Source organism: Amblyraja radiata, chromosome 7 (assembly GCF_010909765.2).
Source record: "Amblyraja radiata isolate CabotCenter1 chromosome 7, sAmbRad1.1.pri, whole genome shotgun sequence".
Taxonomy (NCBI): Eukaryota; Metazoa; Chordata; class Chondrichthyes; order Rajiformes; family Rajidae; genus Amblyraja; species Amblyraja radiata.
The window spans coordinates 76,219,729-76,238,773 of NC_045962.1; the positions used below are offsets into that span (position 1 = coordinate 76,219,729).

Sequence of the window (19,045 nt, forward strand, 5' to 3'; positions counted from 1 at the left end):
CATCCTTTTTCACCAGAGATGCTGCCTGACCCATTGAGTTACTTCTCCAGTATATGTCAATATCTGCAGTTCCTTTCTACAGAGTCTGATCGAGGGTCGACCTGAAATGTCACCTATTCCATTTCTCCAGAAATGCTGCCTCACCCGCTGAGTTACTCCAGCTTTTTGTCATGAGGTCATAAGCGGTAGGAGCAGAATTAGGCCATTCGCACAGAAGGTTGTGAATCTGTGGCATTCTCTGCCTCAGAAGGCAGTGGAGGCCAATTCTCTGAATGCTTTCAAGAGAGTTAGATAAAGATAGCGGAGTCAGGGGATATGGGGAGATGGCAGGAATGGGGTACTGATTGTGGATGATCAGCGATGATCACAGCGAATGGCGGTGCTGGCTCGAAGGGCCGAATGTCCTACTCCTGCACCTATTGTCTATTGTCTATCAAGTCTACTCTGCCACTCAATCATGGCTGATCTATCTCTCCCTCCCAACCCCATTCTCCTGCCTTCTCCCCATAGCCCTTGAAACATTTGTGTGTATCTTCAGATTTACAGGAAGCACTTCCTCAAAAAGGCAGCTAATATCAAGGACCCACACCATCGTGGCCACGCACTCTACCTGCTGCTGCTGCCATGGGGGATGTGGTGCAGGAGCCCGAGAGCCAAATAATGATAGTTTAATGCATATTTATTATTGTTCATCAAATGTGCCTATAAAGCTGCAGCAAGCACGAGGATGTTACCCAGACTCAAGGGCCTGGGCTCTGGAAAGAGGGTGAGTCGGCTGGGACTCCCATCCTTGAAGTTCAGGAGGACGAGGGGTGATCTTATAGAGGTTTACAAAATCATGAGAGGAATAGATTCTCTGGAGCGCAGAAGGATAAGGGGGGACTTGATAGAGGTCTTTAAAATGATGAGAGGGATAGACAGAGTGGACAAGCTTTTCCCATTGAGTGCAGGGAAGATTCAAACAAGAGGACATGACTTCAGAATTAAGGGACTGAAGTTTAGGGGTAACATGAGGGGGAACTTCTTTACTCAGAGAGGGGTTGCTGTGTGGAATGAGCTTCCAGTGGAAGTGGTGGAGGCAGGTTTGATTTTATCATTTAAAAATAAATTGGATAGGTATATGGATGGGAAAGGAATGGAGGGTTATGGTCTGAGTGCAGGTAGATGGGACTAGGGGAAAATAATGGAGTCTGAAGAAGGGTTTCGGCCCGAAACGTCGCCTATTTCCTTCGCTCCATAGATGCTGCTGCACCCGCTGAGTTCCTCCAGCAATTTTGTGTACCAGGGGAAAATAATTGTTCGGCACGGACTTGTAGGGCCGAGATGGCCTGTTTCCGTGCTGTAATTGTTCTATGGTTATATGGTGTAGATGCTTGCTCTCTTGCCCAGAGTAGGAGAATTGAGAATCAGAGTACATGGGTTTAAAGGTGAGGGAAGGGGGAAGGGGGGGGGGGAGAAAGATTTAATAGGAATCTGAGGGGTAACTTTTTCACACAAAGAGCGGTGGGTGGATAGAACAAGCTGCAGGAGGAGGTAGTTGAGGCAGGTAATGACGGTTTTGAGGAATTTGGGCCAAACGCAGGCAGGTGGAACCAGTGTAGCTGATGGCGGGTGTGGGCAAGTTGGGCCTGTTTCCAAGGAGTAAGACTATGACTAAGCAACAAATTCATTGTTTTGGTTTATACTGTATGATAAAAATAAACAGACTTGACTCTTGACGGCCAGTTTTTAAACGTAATTATTACCCTGGTAACGTCGGTCCGCAGCCTACCATGGACGTGCCTTCTATTCTCACGGCTCTCCACTTCTCCGCAATGTAAAACTTGCCAGGCCTCTCTCTGATGTAGCGCCCTTAACCCAAAACATACACACTGATTTTCTTCCCTGTTGGTGCTGCTTGACCTACAAGCATGTTGCTTGCTTTTTCTGCTCGTATTCTGCACATCCAGCATTTATAAGATTTCTTTAATCCTGCTCCAAAATGTTTTTGACATCAACTGGTCTTTTCCTACACAACCTTGAGGGAAGGTTCGAGTCCCCAAGCAGAGATTTTGATCCAATTATATTGAGCTTTGATGGACCATATCCTGAGTGTTCCACATAGATATGGTCCCCTTAATGGAAACAAGGTAGAGGAATGCAGCAAAAGGCGCACCAGATAGATTTATTTAAATTCCTTTAATATTAGTTTAATGATGGCTTTGGTGGAGAGTGGTCCATACTCTCTGGAGTTGAAAAGAATGCAAAATGATTGAAATATTTAACTTCTTAAGGGAATTGATAAGCTTGATGTGGAGTTAACGTTTCCCCGCACTGGGATATCAAACTCGGAGTCACAATCTCAAAATAAGCTGTTAACCATTCAGTTAAGTGACAAGAAACCGCGATCAGCTGGTGGCTAATTGGAAATTTTAATGTCATAGAATGAAGCAGCATGGCAACAAGCCCCTTTACCAACCCATCCTCATTTGCCTGCTTTTGGCCAATATCCTTCTAGACCTTTACTATTTATGTCCCCATCTACATGTCTTTTAGATGTTCTATTGTACCTGTCACTGCAGCTTGAGCTTGCACTGGCAGCTTGTTCCATACACCCCACCATTCACTGTGTGTACTTACCCTTCAGGTCCCATTTAAATCTTTTCCCTCTCACCTTATATATTTGCCCTCTAGTTTTAGACTCCCATCCCGAGGAAAAAGACTGGCCATTCACCTCAGTTACATCCCTCACGATTGTGTACAACTCTTTCTGCCCACTTCTCAGCCTCCCACTCTCCAATCTATCCTTTTAGAAACATAGAAAATAGGTGCAGGAGTAGGCCATTCGGCCCTTCGAGCCTGCACCGCCATTCAATATGATCATGGCTGATCATCCAACTCAGTATCCCGTACCTGCCTTCTCTCCATACCTCCTGATCCCCCAAGCCACAAGGGCCACATCTAACTCCCTCTTGAATATAGCCAATGAACTGGCCTCAAATACCTTCTGTGGCAGAGAGTTCCAGAGATTCACCACTCTCTGTGTGAAAAATGTTTTTCTCATCTCGGTCCTAAAGGATTTCCCCTCTATCCTTAAGCTGTGACCCCTTGTCCTGGACTCATGTCCTACATGCTGATGAATCTTGTCTGCACCCTTTCCAGTTTAAGGACATCCTTCCTATAGCAGGGGCAACTGCAACCAGAAAAGCACACAATGCTTCAAGTGCGGTTTCACCAACAACTTGTACAGCTGGAACATGATGTCTGAACCTTTGGAATTCTGTACCGAGAGGGTTGCAGAGTATGTTCAAGGTCCCGAACTGCAGCAGATTGTGTTGCTGCCTCACAGTTCCAAAGACTAGGTTCTACCCTGATCTCTGGCACTGCCTATGTGGAGCTTGCAGGTTCTCCCTGTGAGCAGGTGGGTTTCCCATCCAGTAATTCACTTTCCTCCCACCAAAGACGTTTTGGCTGGCCATTTCATTGACTGCCAATAGATACCCTGAATATAAGAGTGTGGATGGTGATTTAAGGTAGAGGGAAAGTGATGGGCAGGCAAGAGTGGATGACCTATAGGGTAATATGGATGCAATGGGATTGAATTGCTCCAAGAACTGGTATGGACTCAGTCATAGAGTCTATTCAGTGTGGAAACAGGGCCTTCTGCCCAACTTGCCCACACCGACCAACATGTCCCATTGACACTAATCCCACCTGCCTGCGTTTGGCCCGTATCCCTCTAAACCTGTCCTATCTATGCACCTGTCCAATTGTATCTTAAATGTTATGATAGCTCCTGCCTCAACTACCTCCCCCGGCAGCTCGTTCCATACACCCACCACCCTTTGCATGAAGAAGTTACCCCTCAGATTCCTATAAATTCTTTCCCCTTTCACCGTAAAACCTGTGTTCTCTGGTTCTTGATTCCCCCCGCTCTGAGCAAGAGACTTTGTACGTTTACCCAATCCATTCCTCTCATTACTCAATGAACCAAAAGGATTCCTTCTGTCATCAGTAAAATATCGAGACAATAAGCAAATATCAAAGGATCCCAGGGACATGGTGCAGGAATACACGTGTCATTGATATAAACCATGAGCCTTGATTGAATGGTTGGGACAAATCACACCCCAACCACTCCCTCTTCACCTCTTCACCCCTCTCCCATCAGGCAAACGGTATAGAAATGTGAAAATGCACACCTCCAGATTCAGGGACAGTTTCTTCCCAGCTGTTATAAGGCAGCTGAACCATCCCATCAACAACAAGTGAGCAGTCCTGAGCCACTATCTACTATCTACCTCATTGGAGACTCTCAGACTATCTTTAATCGGACTTTACATAGCACTAAACATTATTCCCTTTATCATGTGTCTCTACACTGTGGATGGCTCGATTATAGTCTTTCCGCTGACTGATCAGCGCGCAACAAAAGCTTTTCACTGTACCTCGGTACACGTGACAATAAACTAAGCTAAACTAAATATTCCAAAAAAACAAACTGCTGGAGGAACTCAGCAGATCATTCCAGTGTATGCAGTCTTTAGTTGCTCCCACCATTATCTTATGAGCTTATCAGACTGCATTAATGCAACAGTGATTAACACTAGGATTGCGACTGAGGCCAAACACCTTGCATTAGTGCAAGCCTGGTTTCAAATCCCAAGCAACACAATCCAATTTTCAGATAAGGTTTCTCGGTAACTGGTTTGTGCTGAAGAGTTTCTGCTCCCTAGTCTTTGTGTACATTGGAGAGGCAGTAATCAAAATGCTGTTATCATGGATGCGTAAACCATTAATCTAAATGTCGTGAACTGTTAGAGTCAACAGTCTTGAGGCGCAGGTATTATTAATAAAATAATGCTTTACTAATGGAAAAAAAACAATGTCTCCAAACAAAACTGAAGCTTGTTCCACAGTTATCCAGATAAAGAAATACAATGCATGGATAGACGATGGTTTTTAAAGGCACTTTATGAATGTGGGTAAAGGTCATCAATACTGACTCAAGGCTGGAAACAGAAATAAGAAAGGCAAAACAGTATTAACTTGATTTACTATTCTAAACATCTTGAAAAAGACAATATCAATATATCAATAAAGTCAAGGTCAAAGATATTGACAATAAAACAGCATCAAATTTGAAAATTCAGCTACAAATAGCAGGCAATCGCGAATAATACACTTCATCACGGATATGCATCATCCATTTCGTGTTTTCGGTTTTTAAGAGAAAAAGAACGTTATTTCCTTCTTCCCCGGGCCCTGTTACGCCCGTTTAAAAAAAAAAAAAATCAGTAGCAAAGGGAACGAGAATTCAACTGTGGTCAAATCGAGTGGTGGTTTCTCAAGTGTTCACGGGATTAGACTGCAGTCTTGCAGATGCACTCGCCCCTGTGCAGTCAAGTCAAACACTCCATGCATCATTGCTTACATCAATAACCAGTGCAGGGAGAGAAGCAGAACACACTGCATTCTTACTCGGAGGTTATGGTTCAAGGAAATAAGAGGGGAGAATCCAATTCCTAAATGCAAGTCGACTTTTACTCCTACATTTTGTCAATGCAAAGGAGTGATGCATTCAAAAATCAATTTAAAAAGAAAAAATAATAATACTTCGGACATTTTAACAGAACAAAAGGCAGCACCTAATTTTAGGTGAAACAGTGGAATATCGGTTTCTAATTTCAAAATACACGCACAATTAAAATGGACATGAACCCGGCACTGGCATGGAGCCACCACTTGTTCAGCTCACTCTGCACATTCTCCCGACCGACAATCAGAGGCTCCCAGCTATTCCACGCAGATGTGAACATTTGGGATAAAAAGATCCCTTTTCATCTTTTCAGAACACAAGGGAGTGCGTTCTTTGGAGTTTAACCTTGGGTGCAAGGAATGGAAACACGGAGGGGATTGAAGTTACTTGGTCATTGAAGGCAGCTATCTTCAGGCGGGTGTTCAAACTTGTCCCGGTTTTGGAATGGGGGAAAGGGAGAACGAGATGTGTAGGAAGGAACAGCAAATGCTGGTTTAAACCGAAGATAGACACAAGAAGCTGGGGTAACTCAGCAGGTCAGACAGCATCTCTGGAGAGAAGGAATAGGTGACATTTCGGGTAGAGACCCTTGAAAGGAATAGGTGACGTTTCAGGTGGAGAGCTTCCCCCGACTCTCAGTCTGAAGAAGGGTCTCGACCCGAAATGTCACCTGTTCCTTTTCTCCAGAGATGCTGCCTGACCAGCTGAGTTACTCCAGCTTTTTGTGTGTGTGTGTCTAAGGGGACAGGGATGTTCAGTGGTAGGTTGGCAGTGTCGGGTTGCCATTATTACAAATGGGCAAAAGTCACTATGTACAGAAGGGGAAAAAAGTTACTTCCTGATCGCCTGGTTTGTAGGTGAAATTGACAAGGAAAATGTGCACGCAGCACATCACTGATGAACTTCCCGCATTCCCACCTGCCCCGTTCAAAGGACAAGACTTATTTCTGCACAGGCAGCAGCTCCTCTCCTCTCCCCCCCCCCCCCCCCACCCACCCCCCCCACCCCCCCCACCCCCAACCCCACACCGATCTTCAATTCGCCACATATTTATCATCGAGCAGCAATAACTCAGTGTCCATTCCTTGAGCTGAGATTGAAACAAAGGCTGGCATTGTGTGTGTCGGTTTTTTGTTACTGCGCTCCAGCATTCTTCAGATTGTGCGCATAGACAAACTCAGTGTAGGTCCTGTCGGCGGCAGCGGAGGCAGCCTGCGGATTCCACGCACGTTCGAGGAGCAGGGAGTCATCAGCACAGGGGAGCCTGGACCATGGGGCAGAGTTAGTGGTTAGCAGTGAGCCGTCTAGGAAGGGAGTGAGTCACAAGGTTGATAGAAGCCCAGAAGAAGAAGGAAAAAAAAGTGTCGTGAAGAGAGAGAGAGAGAGAGAGCGAGATAGGAAAGATTTAAAGCACTGAAATCTCTTATACCAGCTCCATAACTTCTGACTGGAGCGTGTCGGGATGAGCCGCTGATGCTGGTTTAAACCGAAGATAGACACCAAAAGCTGGAGTTACTCAGCGGGTCAGACAGCATCTCTGGAGAAGAGTCAAGAGAGTTTTATTGTCATGTGCCCCAGATAGGACAATGAAATTCTTACTGCTGCAGCACAACAGAATATATAAACATAATACAAAATCTTGAAGTCTGAAGAAGGGTCTCGACATTCTTGCCATAGAGAAGGTTCATCAGACTGATTCCTAGGATGTCAGGACTTTCATATGAAGAAAGACTGGATAGACTCGGTTTGTACTCGCTAGAATTTAGAAGATTGAGGGGGGATCTTATAGAAACATACAAAATTCTTAAGGGGTTGGACAGGCTAGATGCAGGAAGATTGTTCCCGATGTTGGGAAAGTCCAGAACAAGGGGTCACAGTTTAAGGATAAGGGGGAAATCTTTTAGGACCGAGATGAGGAAAACATTTTTCACACAGAGAGTGGTGAATCTCTGGAATTCTCTGCCACAGAAGGTAGTTGAGGCCAGTTCATTGGCACTATTTAAGAGGGAGTTAGATGTGGCCCTTGTGGAGAGAAAGCAGGTACAGGATACTGAGTTGGATGATCAGCCATGATCATATTGAATGGCGGTGCAGGCTCGAAGGGCCGAATGGCCTACTCCTGCACCTATTTTCTATATTTCTATGACCAGAAACGTCACCTATTCCTTTTCTCCAGAGATGCTGCCTGGCCCGCTGCGTTACTCCAGCATTCTGTGTCTATTTTCTGACTGGAGCACTCAGCTTTCAACTGCACAGTAATCCATTATTAACTGGCATTCCCTGGATGGTAACTATTTCAAGATATCAAGCATGCTATCAGAAAAATGTAGCCTTGAACGTTATCTTTTATTGTTTTACTGGTTCTTGAAACCCTCCCCCAAACCCCTATCTCTTCATTCTCCTTCAGAAGCTTGTTTCAATCTTACTTCATTCACCATGCTCTTTGGCTCAATGTCAATTAGTTAGTCTGCCTGTGGAACAACTATTTTCCCCATGTCAAATGGCATAGTTGTGTCACATCACTTAACATTGCTCACTTTAAGTTTACTCAACATTTCTAACTTCACCTTGGCAGAGCAAGGTGGGTATTTGATGAAACACATTGATCCACTCATCACTTTAATTTCATGTTTCGTGGATTTTGTGTTTTTGTTTTGTCTGTTGGCAGATCAATTTCCCTCCTGGGATAAATAAAGTTCTATCGTATCGTTTACATCTAGGAAGGAGAAAGTCTGTTTCTAAACTTCTATGTGACTCTAGACGCACAATAACATGGTCAACTCATCTACCTACTGAAGCGTACAAGAAGGAACTGCAGACGCTGGTTTACACCGAAGATAAACACAAAGTGCTGGAGTAACTCAGTGCGTCAGGCAGCATCTCCGCAGAAAAGGAATAGGTGATGTTATCCCACTTTTTAAGAAAGGCGGGAGAGAGAAAACGGGGAATTATAGACCAGTTACCCTGACATCGGTGGTGGGGAAGTTGCCGAAGTCAATTTTAAAAGATGAGATAGCCGCACATTTGGATAGCAGTAACGGGATCGGTCCGAGTCAGCATGGATTTACGAAGGGGAAATCATGCTTGACTAATCTTCTGGAATTTTTTGAAGATGTAACTAGGAAAACGGACAAGGGAGAGCCAGTGGATGTGGTGTACCTGGACTTTCAGAAAGCATTTGATAAGGTCCCACATAGGAGATTAGTGGGCACAATTAGGGCACATGGTCTTGGGGGTAGAGTGCTGACATGGATAGAGAAGTGGTTGGCAGACAGGAAACAAAGAGTAGGGATTAACAGGTCCCTTTCAGAATGGCAGGCAGTGACTAGTGGGGTACCGCAAGGCTCGGTGCTGGGATCGCAGCTATTTACAACATACATCAATGATTTGGATGAAGGGATTCAAAGTAACATTAGCAAATTTGCAGATGACACAAAGCTGGGTGGCAGTCTGAACTGTGAGGAGGATGCTATGGGAATGCAAGGCGACTTGGACAGGTTGGTGGAGTGGGCAGATGCATGGCAGATGAAGTTTAATGCGGATAAATGTGAGGTTATCCACATTGGTAGCAAAAACAGGAAGGCAGATTACTATCTAAATGACGTCAAGTTGGGATTCCGACAAGCTCAAGGGTCACGCAGCACGGAAACAGGCCCTTCGGCCCAACTTGCCCGTGCTAACCAAGATGCCCCATCTATGCTCGTGGCACCTGCCAACGTTCGGACCATATCTCTCTAAACCTTTCCCAACTATAGAAACGTATAAAATTATAAAAGGACTAGACAGGCTAGATGCAGGAAAAATATTCCAAATGATGGGGGAGTCCTGAACCAGAGGCCACAGTCTAAGAATAAAAGGGAGGACATTTTAAACGGAGCTAAGAAAAAATGTTTTCACCCAGAGAGTCGTGAATTTGTGGAATTCTCTGCCACAGGAGGCAGTGGAGGCCAATTCACTGGATGAATTTAAAAGAGAGTTAAATTGAGTTCTAGGGGCTAGTGGATTCAAGGGCTATGGGGAGAAGGCAGGCACGGGTTACAGATTGTGGATGATCAGCCATGATCAAAATGAATGGCGGTGCAGGCTCGAAGGGCCGAATGGACTGCCGATGATGACACTTATGTTAAACATGTTGGCAGAACTGACAAATGGATGGTCCTTTTTGACGTTCGGCAGATTAATATCATACTCATGTTCATTATCTTCTGCTCTGCCATTTGATCATAGCTACACCGCTTGTCCCTCTCAACCCCATTCTCCTGCCCCCCCCCCCCCCCCCCCCATGAGGAATGGGGAGGAGTCACTGTGGTGGATGTTTTTTGTGTGTTCTGCTGCTTTTTATTGGTATGACTATGGCAAATGAAATTCCTCGTATATGTTGCAAAATCTACTTGGCTAATAAAGTATTATGATTATGATTATCCATGTAACCTTTGACACTCCTACTTTAAAAATACCCCGCAGCCGTTTGCGACAATGAATGCTGCAGATTCACCACCCTCTGTCGAAATAAATTCCTCTTCTACTCCATTCCAATGATACGTCCTTTTATTCTGAGGCTGTGCCCTCTTGTCCGAGACTCTTCCACTGCTGAAAACATCCATTCTATCTCGGCATTCTGCTTTCCTTCTGCTAAATGCCAGGACATTTTGTGTTCTGTGCGTGAGTTATCATCATAGAATGATACAGTGTGGAAACAGGCCCTTCGGCCCAACTTCCCCACACCGGCCAACATGTCCCAGCTACACTAGTCCCACCTGCCCGTGTTTGGTCCATGTCCCTCCAAACCGGTCCTATCCATGTACCTGTCTAAGAAGGAACTGCAGATGCTGGAAAATCGAAGGTACACAAAAATGCTGGAGAAACTCAGCGGGTGCAGCAGCATCTATGGAGCGAAGGAGATAGGCAACGTTTCGGGCCGAAACATTGCCTATCTCCTTCGCTCCATAGATGCTGCTGCACCCGCTGAGTTTCTCCAGCATTTTTGTGTACCATGTACCTGTCTAACTGTTTCTTAAATGTTGTGATAGTCCCTGCCTTAACTACCTCCTCTGCCAGCTTGTTCCATACACCCACCACCCTTTGTGTGAAACAGTTACCCCTCAGATTCCTCTTAAAAAATGTCCTCTGGCCCTTGATTATACTACTCTGGGCAAGAGATTCCGTGCATCTACCCGATCTATTCCTCTCATGATTCTTATACACCTCAATAAGATCGCCCATCATCCACCTGCACTCCAAGGAATAGAGTCCCAGCCTACTCAACCTCTCCCTACAGCTCACGCCCTCTGGTCCTGGCAATATCCTTTAAAATCTTCTCTGTACCCTTTCCAGCTTGTCCTCTCGGTACCCTTTCCAGTCTGGGCCTCTATGTGGAGATCGGTCGCAACTTGTCAGACACAGGTTTTCAGACGTGGTACATGTATTCCACACTTCCTAACACTAGAGATAACATTGCTTTAAAATAAAGGTAGTATAAAGATCAAGTGCAGGATTATTGAAAGATAGTAGTGACAGGCTCGAATGCAAGAAACAATACGAGACATAGATAACATTTGCAGAGCTCAGGGTGATAACTAGGCCACAACTATAGTGCTTTCCGTACAATCACTTAACAGAAAATATCATCTTTGCATGACCTTATAAAGCTATGGCTCCAATTCTGCCCCTCAGTCATCAGCACAGTGGGGACAGGCAGTCAATTCATCTTCATGCTGTAATGATTGCAGAGCAGAGCAAGCAGAAGCAACATGCAATGTTAACCACAGCCATCATCACCTTCTCAAATGCATTCTAGGATCAGGGGAATCCCTTATTTCTCACAGTGTGATGTAAACCCCCACAGGGGAGATAAGAGGAATTGACCCTGAAATATTATCTTCAGAATCTACCAGAAACTTCTCGTGCAAAGCACCATCATCGGTATACGGTTTGGGATTAAATTGGTTTACGATTACCTACTCAATAATGGAAAGTATAAAACAGCTAACACTGAGGCATTGGAACAAATGTCTGAATAGCTCAGTTTCCAGAACAGAATTGTTCCATTTTTAATTTTACTACACTGGCATCTTACATTAATTAATAAGGACGTCAGGGGTTATGGGAAGAAGGCTGGAGAATGGGGTTGAGAGAGAAATATAGATCAGCCGTGATTGAATGGTAGAGGAGATTTGATGGGCCAAATGGCCGAATTCGGCTCTTACAATTTATGAACATATGAACAATTTGGCAAAAGGTTAAATGGATAGTATGGTGATATTTAAAGAATAAAATGTAATGGGTCCGGAAGGCAATGAGAAAATGTAGCATCTTCGTAATGAGGCTGCAGGGCAGACAGCTATAATATTGCCATTGTAAAGTGTAAACAAAATGACTTGAATTCACTCCACATAATGCCCAGAAGGTGGTTAGGTACTGAGTGGGAGGGTTTAGGTTTCACAACCTCCCAGGGAAACCAGCTCACCAAGACCATGGGTGACAAAGCTTCAAGGAAGCAGGCTACAGGTTGTTTGTTATTATTAATCATCCACATTGGCTGGGCGGCGCAGCGGTAGAGTTACTGCCTTACAGTGGCAAACACTAGGGTTCGATCCTGACTACGGGTGCTGTCTGTACAGGATTTGTACGTTCTCCCTACGTGGGTTTTCCCTGGGAGCTCCGGTTTCCTCCCAAACTCCAAAGACGGACCGCTTTGTACACCAATTGGCTTGGCAAAATTGTAAATTGCCTCTGGTGTGTGTAGGTTAGTGTTAATGGGCGGGCATCGCCGGTCGACACGAACTCGTGGGCCAACGACCCTTTCCGCGCTGCATCTCTAAACTAAACTAAAATTAGCTCTTGGAACAAGTAACTCGGAGAAACCTTTGGGTATTTACTTTTCCTCAAATCACTTCCAGCGGAATGTTGGATAATTGGCTAGAATCTGAAGAGTGACGTGCAAGTTTTAGTTGAATGTTTCACCCTTGTGTTACATTACCCAATTAGACAGTGTAATCAGAGCTTTTTTCCTTTTGATGCTTTGTCAGAATTTAATGTCCATATTTCAACATTAATGTACATTATACCCGCAATTTTTATGATGTGACAAATTAAAAAAAAAATTCACAGGTGTTCTAGAATTCATGATATATAATCTCTCTTTCCTGCCACAGAAGGCAGTGGAGGTCAATTCTCTGTATGCTTTCAAGAGAGAGTTGGATAGAGCTCTTAAAGATAGCGGAGTCAGGGGATATGGGGAGAAGGCAGGAACGATGTACTGAGTGTGGATGATCAGCCATGATCACAGTGAATGGCGGTGCTGGCTCAAAGGGCTAAATGGCCTACTCCTGCACCTATTGTCTATTGAACATTCCTTCACTGATACTGGTTCCAATCGGCCCATCTTATTTCCCAAAATCAAAACCAACAATTTGTCCTGTATCAGGATCCGCAGATGTTGGTTTATACCGAAGATAGAGACAAAATGCTGGAGTAATTCAGCGAGTCAGGCAGCACCTCTGGTGAAACGTAGTAGGTGTCGATTTGGGTCGAGACCCTTCTTCAGACTGATGTTCAGGGGTGATGTCTGAAGAAGGGTCTCGACCCTAAACGTCACCCATTCCTTCTCTCCAGAGGTGCTGCCAGACTCGTTGATTCACTCCAGCCTTTTGTGTCGTAGGCAGGTTCTCTGTGTTAATCTGAAAAGGTCATCTATTCTTTATCTCCAGAGAAACTGCCTGACCCTCTGAATTACTCCAGCACTTCATGTTCATCAACAATATCTCCCTCCAGGTTGGACAAGTGTTCAGCAGAAATATTTTTCCAAATGAATTTTTTTTAAATCATCCCCTTTACATTTTTTAAATGATTAGTTCTCCTGTTTATATGAAGCCAATTCAGCAGCACCGTGATCACAGCATCCGTGCAATTTGGCTGCTAATCTTTGAAAATCTCCATCTCCAATAGCTATGGATGTCCGATCACTGTGGATAATTATAACTGAGATTGACAAATTATTTGACATAAAGACAAGAACAGCAATGGATATGAAGATATGGAAAAAACTACAGTGGTGCTGCTGCAAGATAACAGGCACAAGCCTATCAAATGGAGCGGCATAGTGGCGAAGGGGTAGAGCTGCTGCCTTACAGCATCCGAGACTCAGGCTCGATCCCAACCTTGGGTGCTGTCTGTAAGGAGTTTGTATGTTCCCCCTGTGACAGCGTGGTTTTTATCCGGGTGTTCCGGATTCCTCCCATACTCCAAAGACGTACAGGTTTGTTGGTTAATTGGCTTGGGTAAAAAAAAAATCATAACTTGTCCCTAGTGTGTAGGATAGTGTTAGTACACGGGATGTTCGCTGTTCAGTGCAGATTCAGTGAGCTATTCTACGCACACTAGGCACAATATATAATTATACCAAGCCAATTAGCCTACAAACCTGTACGTCTTTGGAGTGCGAGTGGAAACCGAAGCATCCAGAGAAAACCCATGCAGGTCATGGGGAGAACGTACAACCTCCATACAGACAACACCCATAGTCAGGATCGAACCCGGGTCTCTAGAGCTGTAAGGTAGCAACTTTATCACTGTGCCATCCTGTCTCTAGACTAAATGATGATCAGGTTACAAGGCCTACGTCTTCTATTCCCTTTGCATCTAGAGGCTAACCTCATACTTGACCACACACAGCCACGTAAACTAATCAGATGATTTTGCAGGAAAAGCAAGCCTTTACGTTAGTTACAAGCACGAATTGAGGCATGCAGAAAATGGTCCTTCATGGAAGCAGAAAATTAATTCCATTTTGGCCAGCCCACCCCATGGCACAGCCAGCAATCAGACCAAAGAGAAAAACCATCACCCACCAACAGAAGGAACACAACTGCATTCAACGGCTTCGTATTACGTCAAGCACTGGAGTTCCACCACCTTGATCACACACAGATTCCAGAGACTGAGACAAAAAATTCAGAGAAGCCAGTTGATTCGATGACTTTGATCGGAGCTGCAGAGCTTACAGCGTACACAGTAGCGCAGGAAAACAGAATGAAGACCATCACACCTTTGAGCAGCGGGCAAGCACTTGCTGTCGTTAGCAGCGCCCGGCAATTTAAAACCTTTCAACTGGTATCATTGTCAAACCTGTACAACAAATGTGAATTTGGAAAGGAAAAGGTTTTCGGAGCAGTGAAGCCTCATTGCCAAATGGTCTTGGATATAAATTCAATTGCTTTCATTATCAATGCTTGTTAGACAGCTGAAATCTTTCAATGGACAATGAGGCTTCACACAAACCAACGTTGCATTATTGAGGTTGCACATGCTCATTGGGGCTTGGTTACAGCCCAGAATGTCCAGGGCTGATCTGTAAAGGAGATCACTCCAGCCCAGGGCCTGGTGTAAGGCACCATCTCAGATTCAACCCCTTGTTGATTTTGTACCATTCTGGTATATACAAACCATAAATAAGTCCTATGGTAGGACAATCACCGCAGCTTACCGTGGTATATTGCATCCAAACGTTGTGCCTGGCCATGAAAAGTTAAAATATGATAGTGGCAACTTTGGACACGCAATTCATTTCTCACAAAATAGCCACGTTATCCAATAAAAAAAATACAACTTCATTCTCTTGCGGAACTGAACAGAGATTATAACTACGGATTGCTTCAAAATATGTAATTTTAATGGGAAAACGTTCAGAAAAGCAACATATTTTTGGGAAAGTTAAAATTATTTTTCAATACAAATTTAGATTTATCGTTTAATAAAGCACAGAAACAGACCCCACGGCCCAACCTGCCTACGGGGACCAAGAACCCTGTCTAAAGGGAGGCAGGCACGGTGGCGCAGCGGTAGAGTTGCTGCCTTACAGCACCAGAGACCTGGGTTCGATCCCGATTATGGGTGCAGTCTGTACGGAGTTTGTATTTTCTCCCCGTGACCGTGTGGGCTTTCTCTGGGAGCACCGGTTTCCTCCCACATTCCCAAGACATACAGGTTTGTAAGTTAATTAGCTCCAGTAAAAATTGTACATTTCCCCTACTGTGCAGGCCTAGTGTACGGGAAATGGCTGGTCGGCTCGGACTTGGTGGGCCAAAGAGCCTGTTTCCATGGTGTATCGCTAACCTGAAGGTTTATTCCATTTGCTTGCCTCTGATTCTATGACTCCAAACCTTTCCTATTCATGATTAGATTAGATTAGATTGTTTAATGACCACACAGTCAAGCTGGTGGAATTCAGGTTCAGTACAGGATGTTACAAGGTAGGCTGATTCCCATCAAACATAACATAAAACACAACATCATACAATATACAGTACATGCATGGGGAGGATATGTGCTGTTATCATAGTGTGTTCAGAATTCGGATTGCGTGTGGGTAAAAACTGTTTTTAAATCGAGATGTCTTGGCGGACAGTGAGCTGTAGCGCCTTCCTGATGGCAGCAGGTGGAAGATGTGGTGAGCTGGGTGGGAGGGATCAGAGATGATTTTCGTCACCCTTGACACAGACCGTTTGTGATGGAGTGATTCTATTGATGGAAGGGGAGTGCTGATGATTTTGGATGCTTTGTTAACTATGCGTTGTAATTTAAAACACCCAACGACTTGGCCTCCGCAGCCGTCTGTAGCAAAGAACTGCAGAGATTCAGCTCCATGCTTATAAAAGACCCTGTTCAGTCATTGTAGCTAACAATGAAAGAAAATATTTCAATGATCTGCCATATCATATTTGACTTTTCAAATCACCAATATGCTACCAACATATATTATAGGACACTATTTTAAACTAAGCTTTAAGCACATTTGTACGGTGAAATAATAATCAAAATTCTTCTGACAAACTCACACGCACACATAACGCTGATTATTGAACAATAAATCAACCTTACCTCCTCTTCTCAGATTGATTGAGTCCCGGGCTTCTGGGAAGATTTTCTATTTCAATTGGCACAGGTTCACTGGGCAATGCAGTCACAACAGGGATCATCGGTCTCATAGTTACGGTCTTAATAGACAGAAACAACAGTTGTGTGGACATTCGTTTAGATCAAACTGAAGTTACTTATATGTTGGATATGAACATGCATCTCTCTCCATCCCATCCAATGGCAGAATCTTGTTTAATGCTCAGAGTTTTAAATTTGTCTGCTAATTACCCCAATGGCCCTACTTCCTTAGACTACTGAGGAGGTTTGGCATTTCTCCAATAATTCATACCTACTTCTACAGATGCACCCAAAGGAAATGTCCCAGCAGATTGCCACACGGCTTGGTTTGACCATAGCTCTGCCCAAAGGGCAAAATAAATTGGAGAGAGTTATTGATGCATCCAAGACCATCGGATAAACCAGCCTCTCCTCCCACTCACTCCATCTACACTTCACGCTGCCTCAGAAAAACAGCCAACATAATGGAGGACCATTGCCACCCCGGTCATTCCACCTTCTCCTCTTCCATCAGCTACAAAAGTTTGAAAACATGCATCACCAGATTCAGGAACAGCATCTTCCTTGCTGTTATAGGACAACTGAACCATTTGTTTAAGAAGGAACTGCAGATGCTGGAAAATCGAAGGTACACACAAAAGCTGGAGAAACTCAGCGGGTGCAGCAGCATCTATGGAGCGAAGGAAATAGGCAACGTTTCGGGCCGAAACGTTGCCTATTTCCTTCGCTCCATAGATGCTGCTGCACCCGCTGAGTTTCTCCAGCTTTTTTGTGTACCAACTGAACTAGTTGTTCAGTTTAAGAGTCCTCTCTTAAACTAAAGGTGTGGTTCCATCTCCCAACTGACCTAATTGCAGCCTTTGCACTGTTTAACATTTATCTCATAAGCCAAGGATGTATTCCTAATCCTCCAATCCATCTTGATGCAAACCTCTTTTATCAACACTTTTTCTGTAGTTGTAAATGTATTTTTTTTTACATGGTTTGATCATATTCAAATATGGAAGACTTGGCTGGATAACATGCAAAACAACGTTTTCACTGTATCTTGGTATGTGTGATCATAATAAACCAATACCTTACATCTAGTGGTATATAAAATCCCAAGGGGCCATTGATAATGTGAACAGCCACAGTAGTATCCCCAAAGTAGGAGAATCTAAAGCCACAAGGCTTAAGGAAGGAGGGGGTAGAATTAATGGGGACTGAAGGGCAACATTTTCACATGTATGGAATGAGCAACCATAAGAAGTGGTGAAGGCAGGTATAATTACAACATTTGAAATATATTTGAACAGGTACATAGATAGGTGATGTTTGGAGGAACATGGGCGGGTATTAGATTAGCTCGGTTAGGCAAGTTGGCCAGCATGGCCAAATTGGGCTGAATGGCCTGTTTCCAAGCCGCTTGGAAACAGGAAATAAATGCAGGGAACAGCAGTAGAGTGGGCTAATTGGGTAGCATTAAAGAACCGCCACAGGCAAAATGGGATGAATAGCTTCCTCATTGCACAATTCAATGAATGCAGTGTGATTGCAACTTTCACAGAATGCCACAAGCCGAGTCACACTTTCATCAATTAAGTTCAAGCAGATGGAACCGTGTTGTCAATTATTTGAATGACTTTCAAGGAGAACCCTATTTCCAGCAGGATACAGATGTTCCAGTCACAGCTCGGGGACTCCTAAACAAAGTGCACAGCAGGACATAGTATTAGACAATGCAACCTGCGAATGAGGCAAGGATTGAACACACTTATACACAATCGGAGCACATACCTGAGAGGCAAGTTTCTGGCTTGCTGTGTTAAAGAGCAAACTGGTTGGAGGAGAAAAACAACAATGGCCTCAAATTAGTTTTAATTGAAGCACAATACATTTTAGCTTCCCTTAAAAGGAAATTCTGCATCAAGTTCTCCAAAACAATGTAAATGATCTCTCGGTTTGTCCAACATTTCATCATGAATAAAATGGAAACCAAAACTCAGAAACAGGTTTGCAGCCAGAAAACTAAAGGTCAGTATCTAAGAGTATTTTATAAAATGTAGTGTTCATTTTTAAAAGCCCGCCCAATAATTTAACAAAATGTTATACAGTATAATACGCTAACGCCCCCACACCACGCCCCCCCCCACCCCCCCCCCCCCCCCACCCCACCACCACACACACAAAAAGTGGGAAACTTGCAACATACTCCTTGCTAACGTTTTACTAAAGAACAAAGCCTAAAAGATTCTTGGATGATCCACTTCAGCTTCAACTAACAAAGCTTTGTTTGCACAGTCCTAACATTATCCCTTCCTACCGCAACTCACACCTGCCCAGAGACTCCACTTGAAAGACCAAAAAGTTTTTTTTGGAAGCCTTTGTCGTTTCCAGAATCACCGCACTGTTGAAACATGCCCGTGTGCATTGACACCAAGTAAAGCTGGGATTAGAATTTGGGATATCTCCACCTTTCTCACAGGATAAACAGGTTGGCCGGACTTTCTGTTCAACTTCGCATAGGAATAATGGTAAATATCAGAAGTGAGGCAATAATTTTAATAACCTACCAAACGATTTATATATAAACACAGTTAGAATGCTGGA

General features: G+C 44.1%; 1 protein-coding gene across 1 annotated transcript in view; it reads right to left on the reverse strand.

Moving 5' to 3' along the window:
- The window catches only part of epb41l5 (erythrocyte membrane protein band 4.1 like 5), a 146,246-nt gene that overhangs the window by 43,844 nt on the left and 83,357 nt on the right, over positions 1-19,045 (reverse strand). Inside the window, exons 14-15 of the mRNA XM_033024833.1 lie at positions 18,233-18,272; positions 16,397-16,512 (exon numbers count right to left, since the gene is read on the reverse strand). Coding sequence (XP_032880724.1) covers positions 16,397-16,512; positions 18,233-18,272 — 156 coding nt within the window. The remainder of the gene's footprint in view (positions 1-16,396; positions 16,513-18,232; positions 18,273-19,045) is intronic.